Here is a 14075-nt window from a genome sequence, read left to right as displayed (position 1 = left end):
AGATTTTACAACATTCACTGAAGACGTGAAGACAATGAAACACGCTGATATGAGGCTGTGCATATTAAAGGTTAACTCCATCAGCTGTACAAGTTCAGTTTTATTAAGAGGTGTTCTGGTCTAATAGCTTAAAACCTGTATCAAAAGGATTTTAGGACATCTGCACCAACTTTGGCTATTCCCTTTTAGGGATGATTAGGGGATATTGGCCTATAAAAGACTTGTTAGTACTTATTTTAACTGAACATTAACATGCAGAAAATTATGCTTTTGGTCATTTGGATTTGTCATGACACTGTTTGTCAAGCAGAGCTTCCTCCAGTTTCCAATACGTGACTAAGTAACTTCCTAGTTTGTGAAATAAATTGCTGAAAATAGAATGAAAACAAAGAAAAATACTAAATTTAATACAGCATGCTTTGTGTTTGAGACCATCCAAGATGTTTGTAAAACGCACTATAATTCTGTTACTTAGCGCTAATTAAAAGTAGTCATCCAATCTTAGCTGATAAGTTAAGACTCCACTTACTCTTTTCCAAATTTGGTAACATCTGACACCAAATAAACAGCATGTTGGTGGCTGAAACAGTAAGCTTTGATTATACTCTGTTGTGGACACGGACCACGAGTAGTTATTACTGTTATACTTCTTTGAAGGGTGATTGAATTCCCCGGCTTGGGGCACATGTGCAGTTGGTGCACCAAAAATTGGCAGGATGTCCACCCTCGCACTCACCATCTGATGATGAAACTGTACTGCATGTGGGTAAAGGCAGATAAATATAAATATATGCTTTTGTTATAATGATCAGAGTAACTCCAGATTTCTTCAAGTGCTTTTGAACAAACCGAATAATTCAATTACTCTGATGCGCAGGTGAGTGTCTCCCTGCATTTTGTGCAATTATGTTCTAAAAAAAGACCGCAGGAGTTTTCGTTCTGCCTCGTCGGTTCACGGGGAAAAAGCATGTGAAACTGACTGAGACTTGTGCAGGGAAGATTTGAAGCCTGAAAGGGCAGGAGAAGGGGAATGAGTGACAGATGGAGAGGATGAAGAGAGAGAGCGTTGATGAGTTGAGTGATAGAAGGATGAAAGCTTGAAGAGCATGACAGAAAGCTCAGAAAACAGCCTGATAGTGAAGAAGGATAAAGAGAAATGGGAAGAGACCAAAAGAGTGACAGAGAAAGACGAACGGCTGGAGGCAGAACAACGCTCAGTCTCTCATTTGCATCCATCAACATCTTGCTTCACACAGGAAATGCTTATAGAGTTTCTCCTTTTATTCGGACCAATCAATAACCCTATCTGCTGTCACATGATGATGCTAAGGCCTGGCATGCAACCACCAAATCTACTTAACCCTAATGAGTAGAGCATTTTCTGAGTGCATTCTCTGCAGCAAGTAAGATTGATAAAGTGAGCCCATATCCAAGTGGCAATGTCACTGACGTCAAAGAGACGGTGGGCTGTTGCTTGGACCACTTATTGCGCTGATGTAAAAAACCTGAGCCAGGGTGGAGGATTTATATATTAAACCTAATTCAATTCTACAAAAATGATAAAGGTCAGCGTTTGTTCTGCCTGGTTTCATTTTATTTGAGGGCCTGCAGGATTGGGAGGTTGTGTAAATTAACAGAGCTAGACTTCTGATTACTCAGATCCCACTGTGTCAGCATGCTTCTTCTGAGCTGACTGGCTGATTATGAAGGGTCAATAAATTGATTCAGTGAGAATCAAAATAAAACATCTTGGGAGTAGCTGTAAAGAGGTTAATGTCTAGAGGAGAGAGATGAATAGAAAGGCAAAGATGTAAAAACAGGTAACAATGACTTTCCTCTGTTTTTATGCTGCTTCCCCTTCATGTCTGCTCCTGTTTCTTTTTCTCTTTTATTATTTTGGCATTTTTATATTTAAAAGTGTCATTTAATGCAAAGGGCTCTGGTCCAAAAGGGTCTGCATAAAAGGAGCTTTCAAAGGTGGATGTGACATTTCCTCACTGCAGGGTAAATTATATACATCCTACCTAAGCATGCACACATAAGAAAAAGCAGAACTGATGTGGTGCAGCAGGAAAGCACTCGCGTGCATCTCATGGACTTTCATAATTGATGGCGCGGTGGGATCAAAAACAAAAAACATGGCCAAGTGAGCACGAAAACACGCACACACATGTAAATTTACTGTATTCATTTTTATTTCATGCCGCTATGGATGCACGGTGCATGCTGCAGGCAAACACGCACACGAACAGGCGTGCAGTAATGGTGCTGACCTGGTGTTATCAGAGTCAATGGTGTGAAATAGCTTCTCCAGCTCCTCTTCATTCAGCGTGCCATCTGAGAAGAATGCTTGGAACTCATCCAGAGACAGCTTCCCGTCATCTGCAGGAAGTACGACACCATCAAAGCTATGAGGACATTTATTTGTAATTACAAAAACAATGTTAAATAATATTAAGAGGACGTGTCTGATTAAATAAGCATATAAACTGAAGCCTGTCTGCTGCTTCTAAAGAGGATGGAAGGAGATAAAGTGACATTACAGGTCATTACTGCAACCTGCTACAGCTCTGAACTACAATACTGCATAATAATACCTTCATCCCACCTGATCGCTTTTATAACCAACATTTGTTCCTGATGGCATCTGGAGAGTTTAAATAGTTCCAAGTTATACGGATTAAATTTTAGTGACATTGTTTTTTTTGTCCTGGGTTTGACATGTTGCAGCACTGGGGATGACGGGGGTTAGCCAGTCGCTTGACCGAGAGGATGCTGTAGGTCCAGAGTGAAAAATCCCAGCTTATTACTTACCCTGAGGTTAATTTGTCCTGATTAAGTGGATCCTGGGGCATTTTTCTTTAGTGCGTTGAAGTGAATAGGGTTTTCCTTTTTATATAAATCTGCACCACCGTGAAATATAAATATCATCCCCCAGTGTCTTAGCATGACATTTAACTTTTGATTGTTTTCAGTCTTGCCGTTGCTCTTATTCATAAAGCAGAGCCTAAAAGCCACCATCTGTAAATTCTGACTCCGAGCTTATCTCTGTGACAATAAGCTGAAGCTGGTGGAGATGGTTTTTTCAGCTGATAACCATCTCCAAAATCAAACCACTGTTCTCCTCTGCTGACCTGGAGATAGTCATTCAGTCGTTTTTTTCAGTACTTCAGCCCCAGTCAAACTCTTCATCAGAACTTTAACTTGTACTCAAAACAGTCTAAAACAGTCCTGTGTCTGCCATTTGAAAAATGAAATCACTGCTTGATAATTACTCTGATATTGTCAGCTAACTGTGAATCAGCAGCAGTTTAATACCAGTTTGCTTTGCCGCACTGACGTCCACGTTCATACATCCTTGGCATGATGACTGCCTTCAGTCCTTTCCCAAGCTGCTGTAAAATCAATCCAGCATGCACTTCAGTCTGCTAAAAACCTTCAGATGAATCCTTGCTGTCTGTCTGTGTTGCACTTTGGTAAGCACACAATGGCGATTATGTTTCAAAACCCCAAGGCCTTTTGGGGCTGCACTGATAACCAAAGCACTCAACAATACTGAATTTCTAGCCTTCTTATATAACATCCAATAAAACAAAGTCTAGAAGAAAAAATATGGATAACTTGTGACTCCTGGTCTTTGTAATATTCTGACTAGATATAATATTGAAGGATTTAATTTTCTATCCACAAAAAGTGGCACAGTTTTGTAACCATTTATCCTCGGGTAAGCCTATAGCATCGATTGTTAGCAAAAGAAATAGCTTCATATTCAGTTTTGCAAAGATTTGTTAAAAAAATTGACAGAAGCATGACTAAGAATGCTTAAGATTTCTGAATTTTCAATGAATCCATCCATTTATCCATCCATCCTCTGCCCCAAGGCATCCTCCTGGTTGCACAATTACCTATGAGGCATCCATTTCTGCCACTTTTATCCCCACCACTTGGTATCATTAGCATGTAAAGTTCTGTGTGGGAACGTTTCAAAAATGAAATAAAACTTTGATCCAGCGCAACTTAGTAAAATTAGCTGTAAGCATTGTTTCAACCAGCAGTTTACATTTGTTTTAGTTAGTAGGGAGTGGTTATTCATGGCATTGGCTCTATCCTGTCTTTGCTTGCTAGTCCTGTATTCCTGACTGTCTCACCACATGATGCATAGCTATATCAAATATTAATTCCCTTGCCCTCTAAGTGTGTTTGTCCTTGAGTGTGGCTGACTGGATATAGCAGGTTGAGCCATGGGGACCACTGCGGAGTACTGAGAAAGCTCAGGGACAGGAGGACTGCAGCCTTATAAAGGCTTGAATTCAAATGTGCTGCTCTTGGCTCTTAAGTCTGCCTCATAATTCCCCTTTGCTATTTCTCAGTTTCATGATTAGGGAAGTATGTGTTTATGAATTTCTTATTTTAAATCAAGATGCATCTATTTTTTATTCCCTACTTCATTCTTCTGCCGCTAGTTTTTGTTTGGTTTCTTTTTTGGCCCTCTTCCACTCTGGCACAGTCAGTTGCACTCTCTGTTAGTCTGTTTTGAGAACCATATGCAGTCTTTTTTTCTGAGTGGTGGTCAAAACTCGAGCCTGTTTCAAACTGTCAAAAAACTTGCAGGAACTCTGCAGCCACTTACACTCTTTCTGGCCTATCTCATGCCTTCTTATGCTTTTCCCCCCATTAAGTGTCTCCATATCTTTCAGCCTTCCTTTTTTCCAGATCCTTGTTAGAGCAACAAAGTAGCCGTTGCCTCTCAGATGTTCTTCCATGTCGATTTCTGCTGCACAAAATGATTGTGACTCAGAAACGCCTTCACAAATAGCCTTCTTTTGGTGACGCTTGGCATAACCTTTCCATGACAGAAGGCGTGTTTGTTTGAGGCGAACTTCTAAAATGCCACTTCTTGTGTTCATAGTCCCACTCTCCCTGTCCACCAGGGCTCAACTGTGAATTTAGACTCTGTGGTCATGACTATTTCTAACCTGGCCTTCTCTGGTGCAGCAGTGAAGCAGCACAGAAAGCACTGGTGTTTAATTCAGCAGTGACCCAATTTACAGCCAGCTAGCCCACTTAGGAATTCTCCAGTAACACACCGCTCAAGCAAAGCAGATAGTGTGCTAACCCTATTTTCAAAAGCATGAAATACTCCCAAATTACACAGCTAACAAAAAAGCCTACAGCTTCTCTGATTCCTGGCTTATACTGTTCCACTGTCAAAGACTCAGATGTGCCTTTTTTGTGTGTTTCACAATAATCTCTCACACATGTAACCACTTCCTTGGTCTCCGTTGAGAGTTTAATTATTTGTATTCCACTAACAGGAAAGTCAAGCACCACAGTCAGCTGCTAAACAGCATCCATGGATCATTTTAGCTGACTCTTGATGCTGCAGTTCACCCAGCAAACTATAAATAATGTACAACAACCCTGACATCCACTCGCCTCCAAACCAAGGCAGTCAGCAGCAGACGGATTGATGCAACAGCCAACAGCATTCTGTCTCAACTGCAGATTGGCACAATTTGATGAAATTGCCCATATTTTACGTCCCTAAAATCAACAGAGAGAAATCATCCTGATGCAAAGGAAATTACCCAGACTCAGAAAAGTATTCTAAAACAGAGGGAGGAAATAAGGTAAAGGCTAGACATCACTGCGAAACTTTGAGTAGTTCTTGGACACACACACACACACACACACACACACACACACACACACACACACACACACACACACACACACACACACACACACAAACAGACAGTGTGAATGTGCTCTTAAAACTCCCTTAAGACATTTACTTTTATTACAGGGAGAGAAAGGCCAGAAAAATAAATGTCTGTCATCTTTATAGAGTTCTTTAAGTGCATGAGCTGCAAAATACAGTTCGTTAGTTTTCTGTGTAGCTTGAAGTTTTTCTTTTTTCTTTAGCTTTTATTAGGTCAGTTACATCACTCATTTACATTTTGCTGGAAAATGGGAAATAGATCCTGTGATTCACTGAAGCATGTGCAAGCACACATGGAAATACAGTATGTAGTATAATTTGAAAGTTAATATTTTTTGAATGACCACCTTAATTCTTAAACATCTTTAATTTACTTTGTTCTCCAGTACTGCTTCAATAATTTGCAAACTGGTCTCTGGGGTGGCCAATCCATGACTGATGGTGTTCTACTGTTTGTTTCTTTATATCCAGGTATTCCTTTACTGCATTGCTGTGTTTGAGATCATTGACACACTGAAAAATTAAGCATCAGATCCTTTCCAGATGGCACTGTATGGTGGATTAAAGTCAGACAATATTGCCTTCATAATAATGAAATCCATCTGTTTTCGGATAATAGTAACAATGATTTTTTTAAAAAAGAAAATTACAGTTTTTTCTTCTTCTTAGATGCCTTTTTATGCTTTAGTGGCTTAACAAACATACAAGGATTGGACTGCAAGTGAGTGAAAAAGCCAACATCCAAAGGAAAACTTTGAAGTGGCTTCAGAAAGCAAACAGTGGTCTTATTGGATAAGACCACTTTTAAAAGAATACAAGAAATTCTGTCTCCTTGGAAGCAAAATACAAAGAAATGACGGGCAGCTCAACACCTTTATCCACTTTATGTCCTTTCCTAGCTCGGAATTTCATATTCTCAGAAAGATTTTTCCACTACTGGAACAAACTTACACAAGTATTCTCCATTGGTCAACATTTGGATAGGGAGGACATAATTTATTGGGACATTCAAGACCATTACTGGAGGATGTTTCTTTCAGGTTCTCATAAATCTATAACATTTAGTGACATCATATTTATTTTTGTAGAACACCCACCAGGATAAACAGGCTTGCCTTTATAGTCCAAGAACGTTCCTGGTCATTGTGGTGGCATCATCTTTCTGGATGTTTCAGCAACAATTTGAAGATAGGTCTTACAAGATATCTTGGCTGAAGACTCAAAAACCTTGCCATATAATAACAATGCCGATTTTAAGAGACTTTAAAGTGAATGTTTCATTTTGGTTATTTTATGGTCATGTTGCAATCCTGCGTAGATAACTTCCGGGACAGACGGGTCCTAAGATCTCATTATTCAAGCTGCACAGACTTGTGTTTGGGAGTGAAATTTCGATATGTTAATTAAGTACCAAGGTCCTGTACATTAGCAATACAGGATGTTGTGTTAGTGCAAAATTAATTAAAAAAGGCTTCAAACTGCATTCAAAAAACACTCAAGGGAATATGGCAAACATTTTCTAAGCTGCAGTGGGTGGTTTTATATGTAGGTGGACCCAACTTTCCCTGGGAAGTGTGTGATAGTATACACAAACAAAGGAAGGATATACAGGCAGATATCTGCATATAAGTCAAACTGTTAAACACCACAGTCTGTGAGGCGACAGAGGTTTGTCTAACCCTCTCTGGTGAGTAATATCAGGTCACCCCAGTGGATTGTGTCATCTCCTTTGCTGTTCACCCTCTACACTTCAGAGTTCAAGTCCAACTCATCCTGTCATCGGCCGACATTCTCAGAGGAGATTGTGAGCTGTGTCGGGAGGGTTGGCTCTTAGAGGACTACTGGTGCCTGCTTCTTTTTGAAGTGGTGTACAAGAAGCTACACCTGAATTTGGCGAAGACAGAGGAGATCAAGGTAGACTTGAGAATCAAGAAGGATGCCTTAGTCAGCAGGTCAGCATCAGTGGGACTCACTTAAAGATTATTAAATCATAAGTATCTGGGGATTGATCTGAAAGCAAAGACTTAATCAACACCAGTACAAGGGCCTAAGCCAGAAACATTATAAAACACACACATAAAGTACAAAAAGAATCTTGAATTAAAAACTATCAGAGTAGTTCACAACAGAAAAGATGGTGGCTTCCACAGATAAGAGGAAATTCACGTTTCTTAATTGATGAATGGCGACAAGATCCAATGCGAGATGAATGAGAATAATTTGGAATTCTGTGTGTAATGAAATCCTAATTTAGCAGATTCCAAGAATGAAAATATGGAATCAGGTCCTTTTAAAGTTTTTATTGTTACTGTTGTTTCACGCGAGAAGGGAAATTAGCCCATTTTAAAAATGTTATAGGTTTATTTATTCGAGGTAAGATACCATACAACCCAGAATATATTTATTAAAAGAGAAGACATGGGGTACTATGACACGAGGAATAAAGAACATGTATTTGTAAGTTTGTCTGTTTCGAGCAGAGTCCAGATACACACTTATCAGCATATTCAACACCACCACTCAGTACAGGTTGACTGTATTCGTCATGCTTCCTTGAGTAAATTATCCTCCCATTTGCTTTGCTCCATTCTGGTTGATATTCGCACAAACACAACGACCTGTACTGCTTATATAACACTTAAATTATGGAAATCTCTCTCACACACACTCTCGCACACACCATTGACAGTTTAAGGGTCAAAATCAGAATGAGGACACAAGTAGAGAACTTGCTTGTGTTTTCTCAGTATTTTCTGTTATATTTGTTTGGATGTTTTCAGTGTGACTCAGACCTACGTAAGGAGCTAATTGCAAATTCATCCACTTTTATTGACTATTGTTAAATAATTTGCTAAATAATTTTGAATCTCAAATCTGTTTGTCAGTGGCTATATAATGGGAATACTCAGCACTCCACATTTGTGATGTGACGCAGACTGAATGAAACCCGCGTTCATTTATTATAATGCCGGTGGGGCGTTACTGTGGTCCTGATGAGGGCACATAAACAGGCTGGCATTTAGAAACCACTTCTTTCATCAAACTTCTTCATTTTGAAAATACCACAATGGAAACCATGCAACTAAAGCTCTCTTTGTTCAGCCAAACATGGAGAAATGCAAATCTACATAACATCCAGAGCCACAAATTACAGGTGGTGAAAATGTCACCTGCGAAAGCTGTCATTTCCAGGCTGTCTCTCAGTAGTGCAATCACTCAAGATTAAATCACAATTTGTTTCACCTTTATAAACAAAGCACTGAACTCTTATTAGAAGAATGATCAATTTGATTTGATCGCAGACCAACCAACAAGAATTAAAAGTCTTGATAAAACTGCAACTACTGATTCTGATCACTTTGTTTACTTTTATATTTTAGAGCCTGGATGAATGTTTATTGATGGGGACATGAATTACACAAATCAGTAACTACATAGATAAAGCAGAATAACAAAAACAACAAATTTGAACACAGCTTAAATTTCCCAAAAGGTTAATTCCAAGTTACTCTTCAGTCAGTCCCCAGACTGAAGAAGTCACTTGGATGAGTGACTTAATGTTCCTCCCACTGAAAACTCTATGTCCAGATGAACAGAAACAACTTTTTCCGTACCTGGATGGCGCCTGTGTGGAGTTTTCATGTTCTTCCTACATCTGTGTGGGTTTTCCTATCACAGTCCAAACTTTTGATTCCCGTTCATGTTGCAGATGCAAATAAAGTAGTAGTTCAGAATCTAGCTTGAGCTACAGAACAGGACTAAGCATAGATGGAATATTTTTGTTTCTTTGGTTGTTGTTTTTTAAGTAGTGGGTAATCTAACATAGAGCTTTTCAGCTCAGCAGATATGTGCAGTTTAAGATACACAGGACAGGAGTGGGAGATTATAAACATTTTACTGGGTAAGTACTGATCAGCAAGTGAAATTTTACAAATTGGAAATTTAAATCTTACATATCATGTCCTTGTTTATTTGAGTATTTTTTTAAATGACATATTGGATCTATAATTTCTGAAATTCTGTTTTTGTAAAACATCTAATTTTGTTCTTGTTCAAAGGTTGCATGAGAATATTAGCCAGTTTAGTGCAGTTAGTTTAGAACACTGTGGACAGGTTGACAGTATTGCTCTGTGCTGGACGGGTGCAGAGTGTGTGGTGTTCATGGTCAATGTTAGGCTACGTCTAAGGTAGCAGAACCATTTCAATATAATGTGAAGAAGGTGATAAGAGTCACTCACTGAATTCTGCTTTTCACACTAACTTTAAGTGCCTAGGGGTTAGAAAGCAACTGTGATAGCTCATGTTAGCATCCGCTTATATATCTCACTGAATTCAGCTCACTGCCGACACATATGAGCTGATCGCAGCCTGCACAGCAAAAAAATTAAATATACTAAGGCTCAAAAAATAAATTATCATGTGCCTTATTTCCAGGTGATTCTTCTGTACCACTACACCTGATCATAGGGTTCCCCAGACTGCCAAATCCCACTTTAATCCCTGGTTAATTGGTGACTATAAATCGGATGTGATAGATAAAGATCTTAGAGTGCTTAGAAACCAGTGGTTGGTAAATGTTTCAAGCGTTTTGAGTGCTGAGTAAAGTAGAGAAGCAAGATACAAATGCCAGTCCATTAATGTGACTTATTATTGAATTACTATGACTATTGTTCAGCTTGCTATAGTTGCCCTGACATATATAATAGTTGCTACAGGGGAAATTTTGTCACTTCTAAGCAGCGTTATTGAGAGCTATGTAGTATTCTGTTTGTTAAGCCTTGAAATGTATGAATCTGTTACTCAAAGTGGACATCCCTCAGTCTCATCGTGGCTGACTGCCTGTAACACGTGCTTGTGTTCAGATCTCAGAGTCCTTTGTTCAGTCAGAAACGCTTAGAGGGCTGACAGATGTTTTTAAAAGCAGTAAGAAAAAGAAAGTTGTAGATAGAAAAGAGAAGTGATAAGAGGATGACCAATTACATCACAAAGTAGGTGTCAGAAAGGATCAGATGCAGCCACTTCTACAAAAAAAAGAAATATATGTGTGTGTGTTTGTGTGTGTGAAGGGCGACATACACTCCTTCAGAGTGGGGCAGCTTCACTGGTTTGGCTGCAGAAACCGAGATCAAGTATGCAACTCAGGTTAAAGTTAATTCTTTAATGAGCGCGTCACAGTAACCAACACAGTAACACTAATACAGACCTTAGCTTTTTTTATGTGCTTTTAATTTAGAGCTATTTTTGCCATCCAGCTACTACAGCAGATCCCTTGGAATCTTGGCTTCAAACCCCCCCCCAAAAAAAAAAAATACAAAAAAACTTCCCCCTGTCTTCTGCTCTCACTGAGAGAGAGGAACTAATCTTTTATTACTCTGGAGTAATAAAAGCTTTTTTGCATCAGCAAGTGGAGCCTGTGTTTGAATAGCGCCGAGGGAGGCCGTGTCTTCTGGACCGCCAGAACAGAACGAGAAAGGGTTGAGGGTGAACATTCTTGGGCAAAGGAGTCGGGATTTAATACACGAGATATTCACTGCTACAGAGGTCGAGTGCTTGCTCGTGTTAGAAAGAAAGAGGACGGAATAAAAGGGGAGACTGAGGGGACGGTCAGAGCGGTGGACCTACTGCGCTAACTGCTCTCTCTTTTCATAGTGTAGAATAAAGAGAAGCAATTAGCACTTCCTTCTTCCTGCTGGGCTCCACATCCTGCACACAGCAGCAACATACTGAGGAGGAAGAGAAAATGAACATGCCTTCACCGCTCTTCCCTTCAGAGACACACACATACATCCACTCTGCTCATCTCTTTCCTTTAATTTAATTGTGTTATTTTACAGAAGACAGTTGGTCTTGCTTTCCTCTCCGCAGTCTCTCTTTCCTCTACTCTTCTTGCTGTTTATCATTATTTTTAGGGAGCTGTATGATGGGTTGTCATAGCAACAAGAAGAGGGGGAATTGACCCTCCTTTCAGGATATCACCATCGCCTTCTCTCCCTGTATGCCATTAACACACACACACACACACTTCCCCCACCTTCATTTCTTTCTTATCTTCCTCTCCTGCTCTGAACACAGGCTCCTCTTTATTTAACCATTTTTTATCCCCTCTCGCTGTCTTCATCCGGTATCATCTTCTTTGTCAGGGAAAGTTAGATTTCTATGAGCTGGTATTTCCTGCACATTTCCATTACGTAGAGAAAAGTGTGTCTGGGGTGGGAGTGTGTGTGCATGAGTGTTTGTGTGTGTGTGTGTATGTGTGTGTGGCTGCCAGTGAGCTGCTTCATCTGATAGATGGGGAACAGGAGTGATTTTCACTGAGCTGTCAGATCTTGTCCTTTCTCCCTATCCATCACTACAGCCCACCTACAACACAGACACACACTCTTTCTAATAGTTTGGCAGGACACTTAGCGTTCACTCAAGTTTGTAAAAAAAGTAACAGTGGTGTCTTACTTTCCAATTAGCTTCTCTGCTGAAGTATCTTTTAGCAAAATAACTGGATTAGAGGAGGAAACGCTTATTGACCAGTGTGATTCAGTAGTATCTAATCGGTGGTTGCCATTGAGTGACAGACAACGACTAAATATTTATGATTAATGTTCAGATTAACAGTCAGATCCTGGGTATTACCTGAATATTCTTTTACAAAGTCCGGCCAACCCCGTTCATTTTGGGCCAGAAGAAAACCCTGACACCAGGGAGCATGTCTGCAAGATCATTTTAACACTGCTCTGCAAACTGGGTCATCAGCTGCAGACTTACACTGAACACAGTGTGCTAACTGTAACAGTACTCAACCCTATTTGCTCTAATAGTGTCATTTAAAAAAATAGAGGAACACTTCATGCACATTTCTAATAAAATAAATAAAATGTATATCAGTATTTGTGATCAATTTAACATGATTGAAACAATAAATAATTCGGAATAAGAAAGGAAAATGGTGAGTGCTTTTGAAGCTTGTGGTTGTGAAAAAAGAGAACAATCTTGCACCCTTCTCTCTCACTCCTTTTTTCAGAGGTCTCACATCTTCAAGGTACTGTATGTGTGCAAAAGCAGACCTGTCAGGGACTATCTCATCCATTATGTGTGATATAGTCCTGAAAGGCTCCTTAGAAATAGCAAAGGAAGTAGCTGTATGGTAGAGATGTTAACCAGAATTAAATTTGCCACATCAGCCAGTTGGTCCTGAAGCATCAAACCACTTCTCCTGCAAAAACTGAACAAGCTCAAACTTGTGCTTAGTTGAGGCGATTGTTTATATTTTCTCGTACAGCTGAGCCTTTTTCATTTGTGGGATGACTTTGATGGGTTCTTGCAATTAAAGGAGCAGTCAGTAGTTTTTTTTAGATTATTTAATAAAAAATAAATAAATAAATGGCATTACAGTACTCATAAATAAACTTTGATTGGTGCGTAATTACATCTTCCAGCAATTTAATGCATTCTTATAAATAATTTAAAAATTAATCAGTGGCAGAGATGGGCATCTCTGTTCCACCTAATCACATTTTACATTTGTGGCAGATATGTAGTACGCCAAAGGGAGAGAAGAGAACTTGTAGGCATTTGTGCGATGTGGAGGCAAACTTTAATTTGTTCCTGCACTTTCAGATTCAATATATGACGGATCAAATCTATGTTTGATCATCTAAGAGGGGGTTCCCCTTCATTAAAGAAGCAAAAACTTCAGGATAAAAGGAGTAAATACTGTAACAATAGTCTTTCCCACTTGGGACGAGTTGCATGGAAAGAAGGATTTTAAAAGTAACATCAAAGTCACCTCCTTTCTGCTCGACAGACCTAACTACTAATATGCCAAGCATATTCCTATTAAGAAAATGTGGCCACCGTATCTACAATTGTGCACTTCAATTAGAAAAGGTAAATTTTTTTTAGATGACTGCAATCTGCAATCTAGCAGTGATATTTCCCACACTGTGCTTTCAAAATCTAAGATATGTTAATGTTAACATTGAGACTGAAACATGTTTTGATGTGTTAACAACCTGAGCTCATACAAATCATTAGGCTAACTGTTTATTGGATTTTCATCTCTGCAAGCTAATTTTTTATGACCTCACCGAATGAAAAAAGGTCACAATCACCCTCACAGCTTTCTGATAACTATGGGCAACACATTTGACACTAAAGAGCTCTAAGCACTGCTGTGGTTGAAGGCACCCTTCCGAACCTGACAATAATATGAATACATTTCTACTTAAAGAGAGTCACGGTAAGACGCTGTAAGATCAGCTATGATCTATTCATCTGCTTTGTCGGAGCATCTAGTAAGGCCTTCGTGTAAATACTAATCAGTTCAAGCATCACCGTCTCCTCGGTTCTTAATAAAAGA

The 14075-nt window shown here is 39.4% G+C and overlaps 1 protein-coding gene across 2 annotated transcripts in view; it reads right to left on the bottom strand.

Annotated features, from left to right (window-relative positions):
• Nucleotides 1-14075, bottom strand: part of necab2 (N-terminal EF-hand calcium binding protein 2) — a 143879-nt gene that overhangs the window by 103328 nt on the left and 26476 nt on the right. For both annotated transcript variants that reach the window (XM_084936230.1, XM_084936229.1), the window contains exon 3: nt 2274-2382. In XM_084936230.1, coding sequence (XP_084792356.1) covers nt 2274-2382 — 109 coding nt within the window. The remainder of the gene's footprint in view (nt 1-2273; nt 2383-14075) is intronic.

Source organism: Perissodus microlepis, chromosome 7 (genome assembly GCF_051167445.1).
Source record: "Perissodus microlepis isolate ML-2025 ecotype Zambia chromosome 7, ASM5116744v1, whole genome shotgun sequence".
NCBI classification, from domain to species: domain Eukaryota; kingdom Metazoa; phylum Chordata; class Actinopteri; order Cichliformes; family Cichlidae; genus Perissodus; species Perissodus microlepis.
The sequence above is the reverse complement of the archived record's forward strand: the minus strand, read 5'-3'. Positions and strand labels throughout refer to the sequence as shown.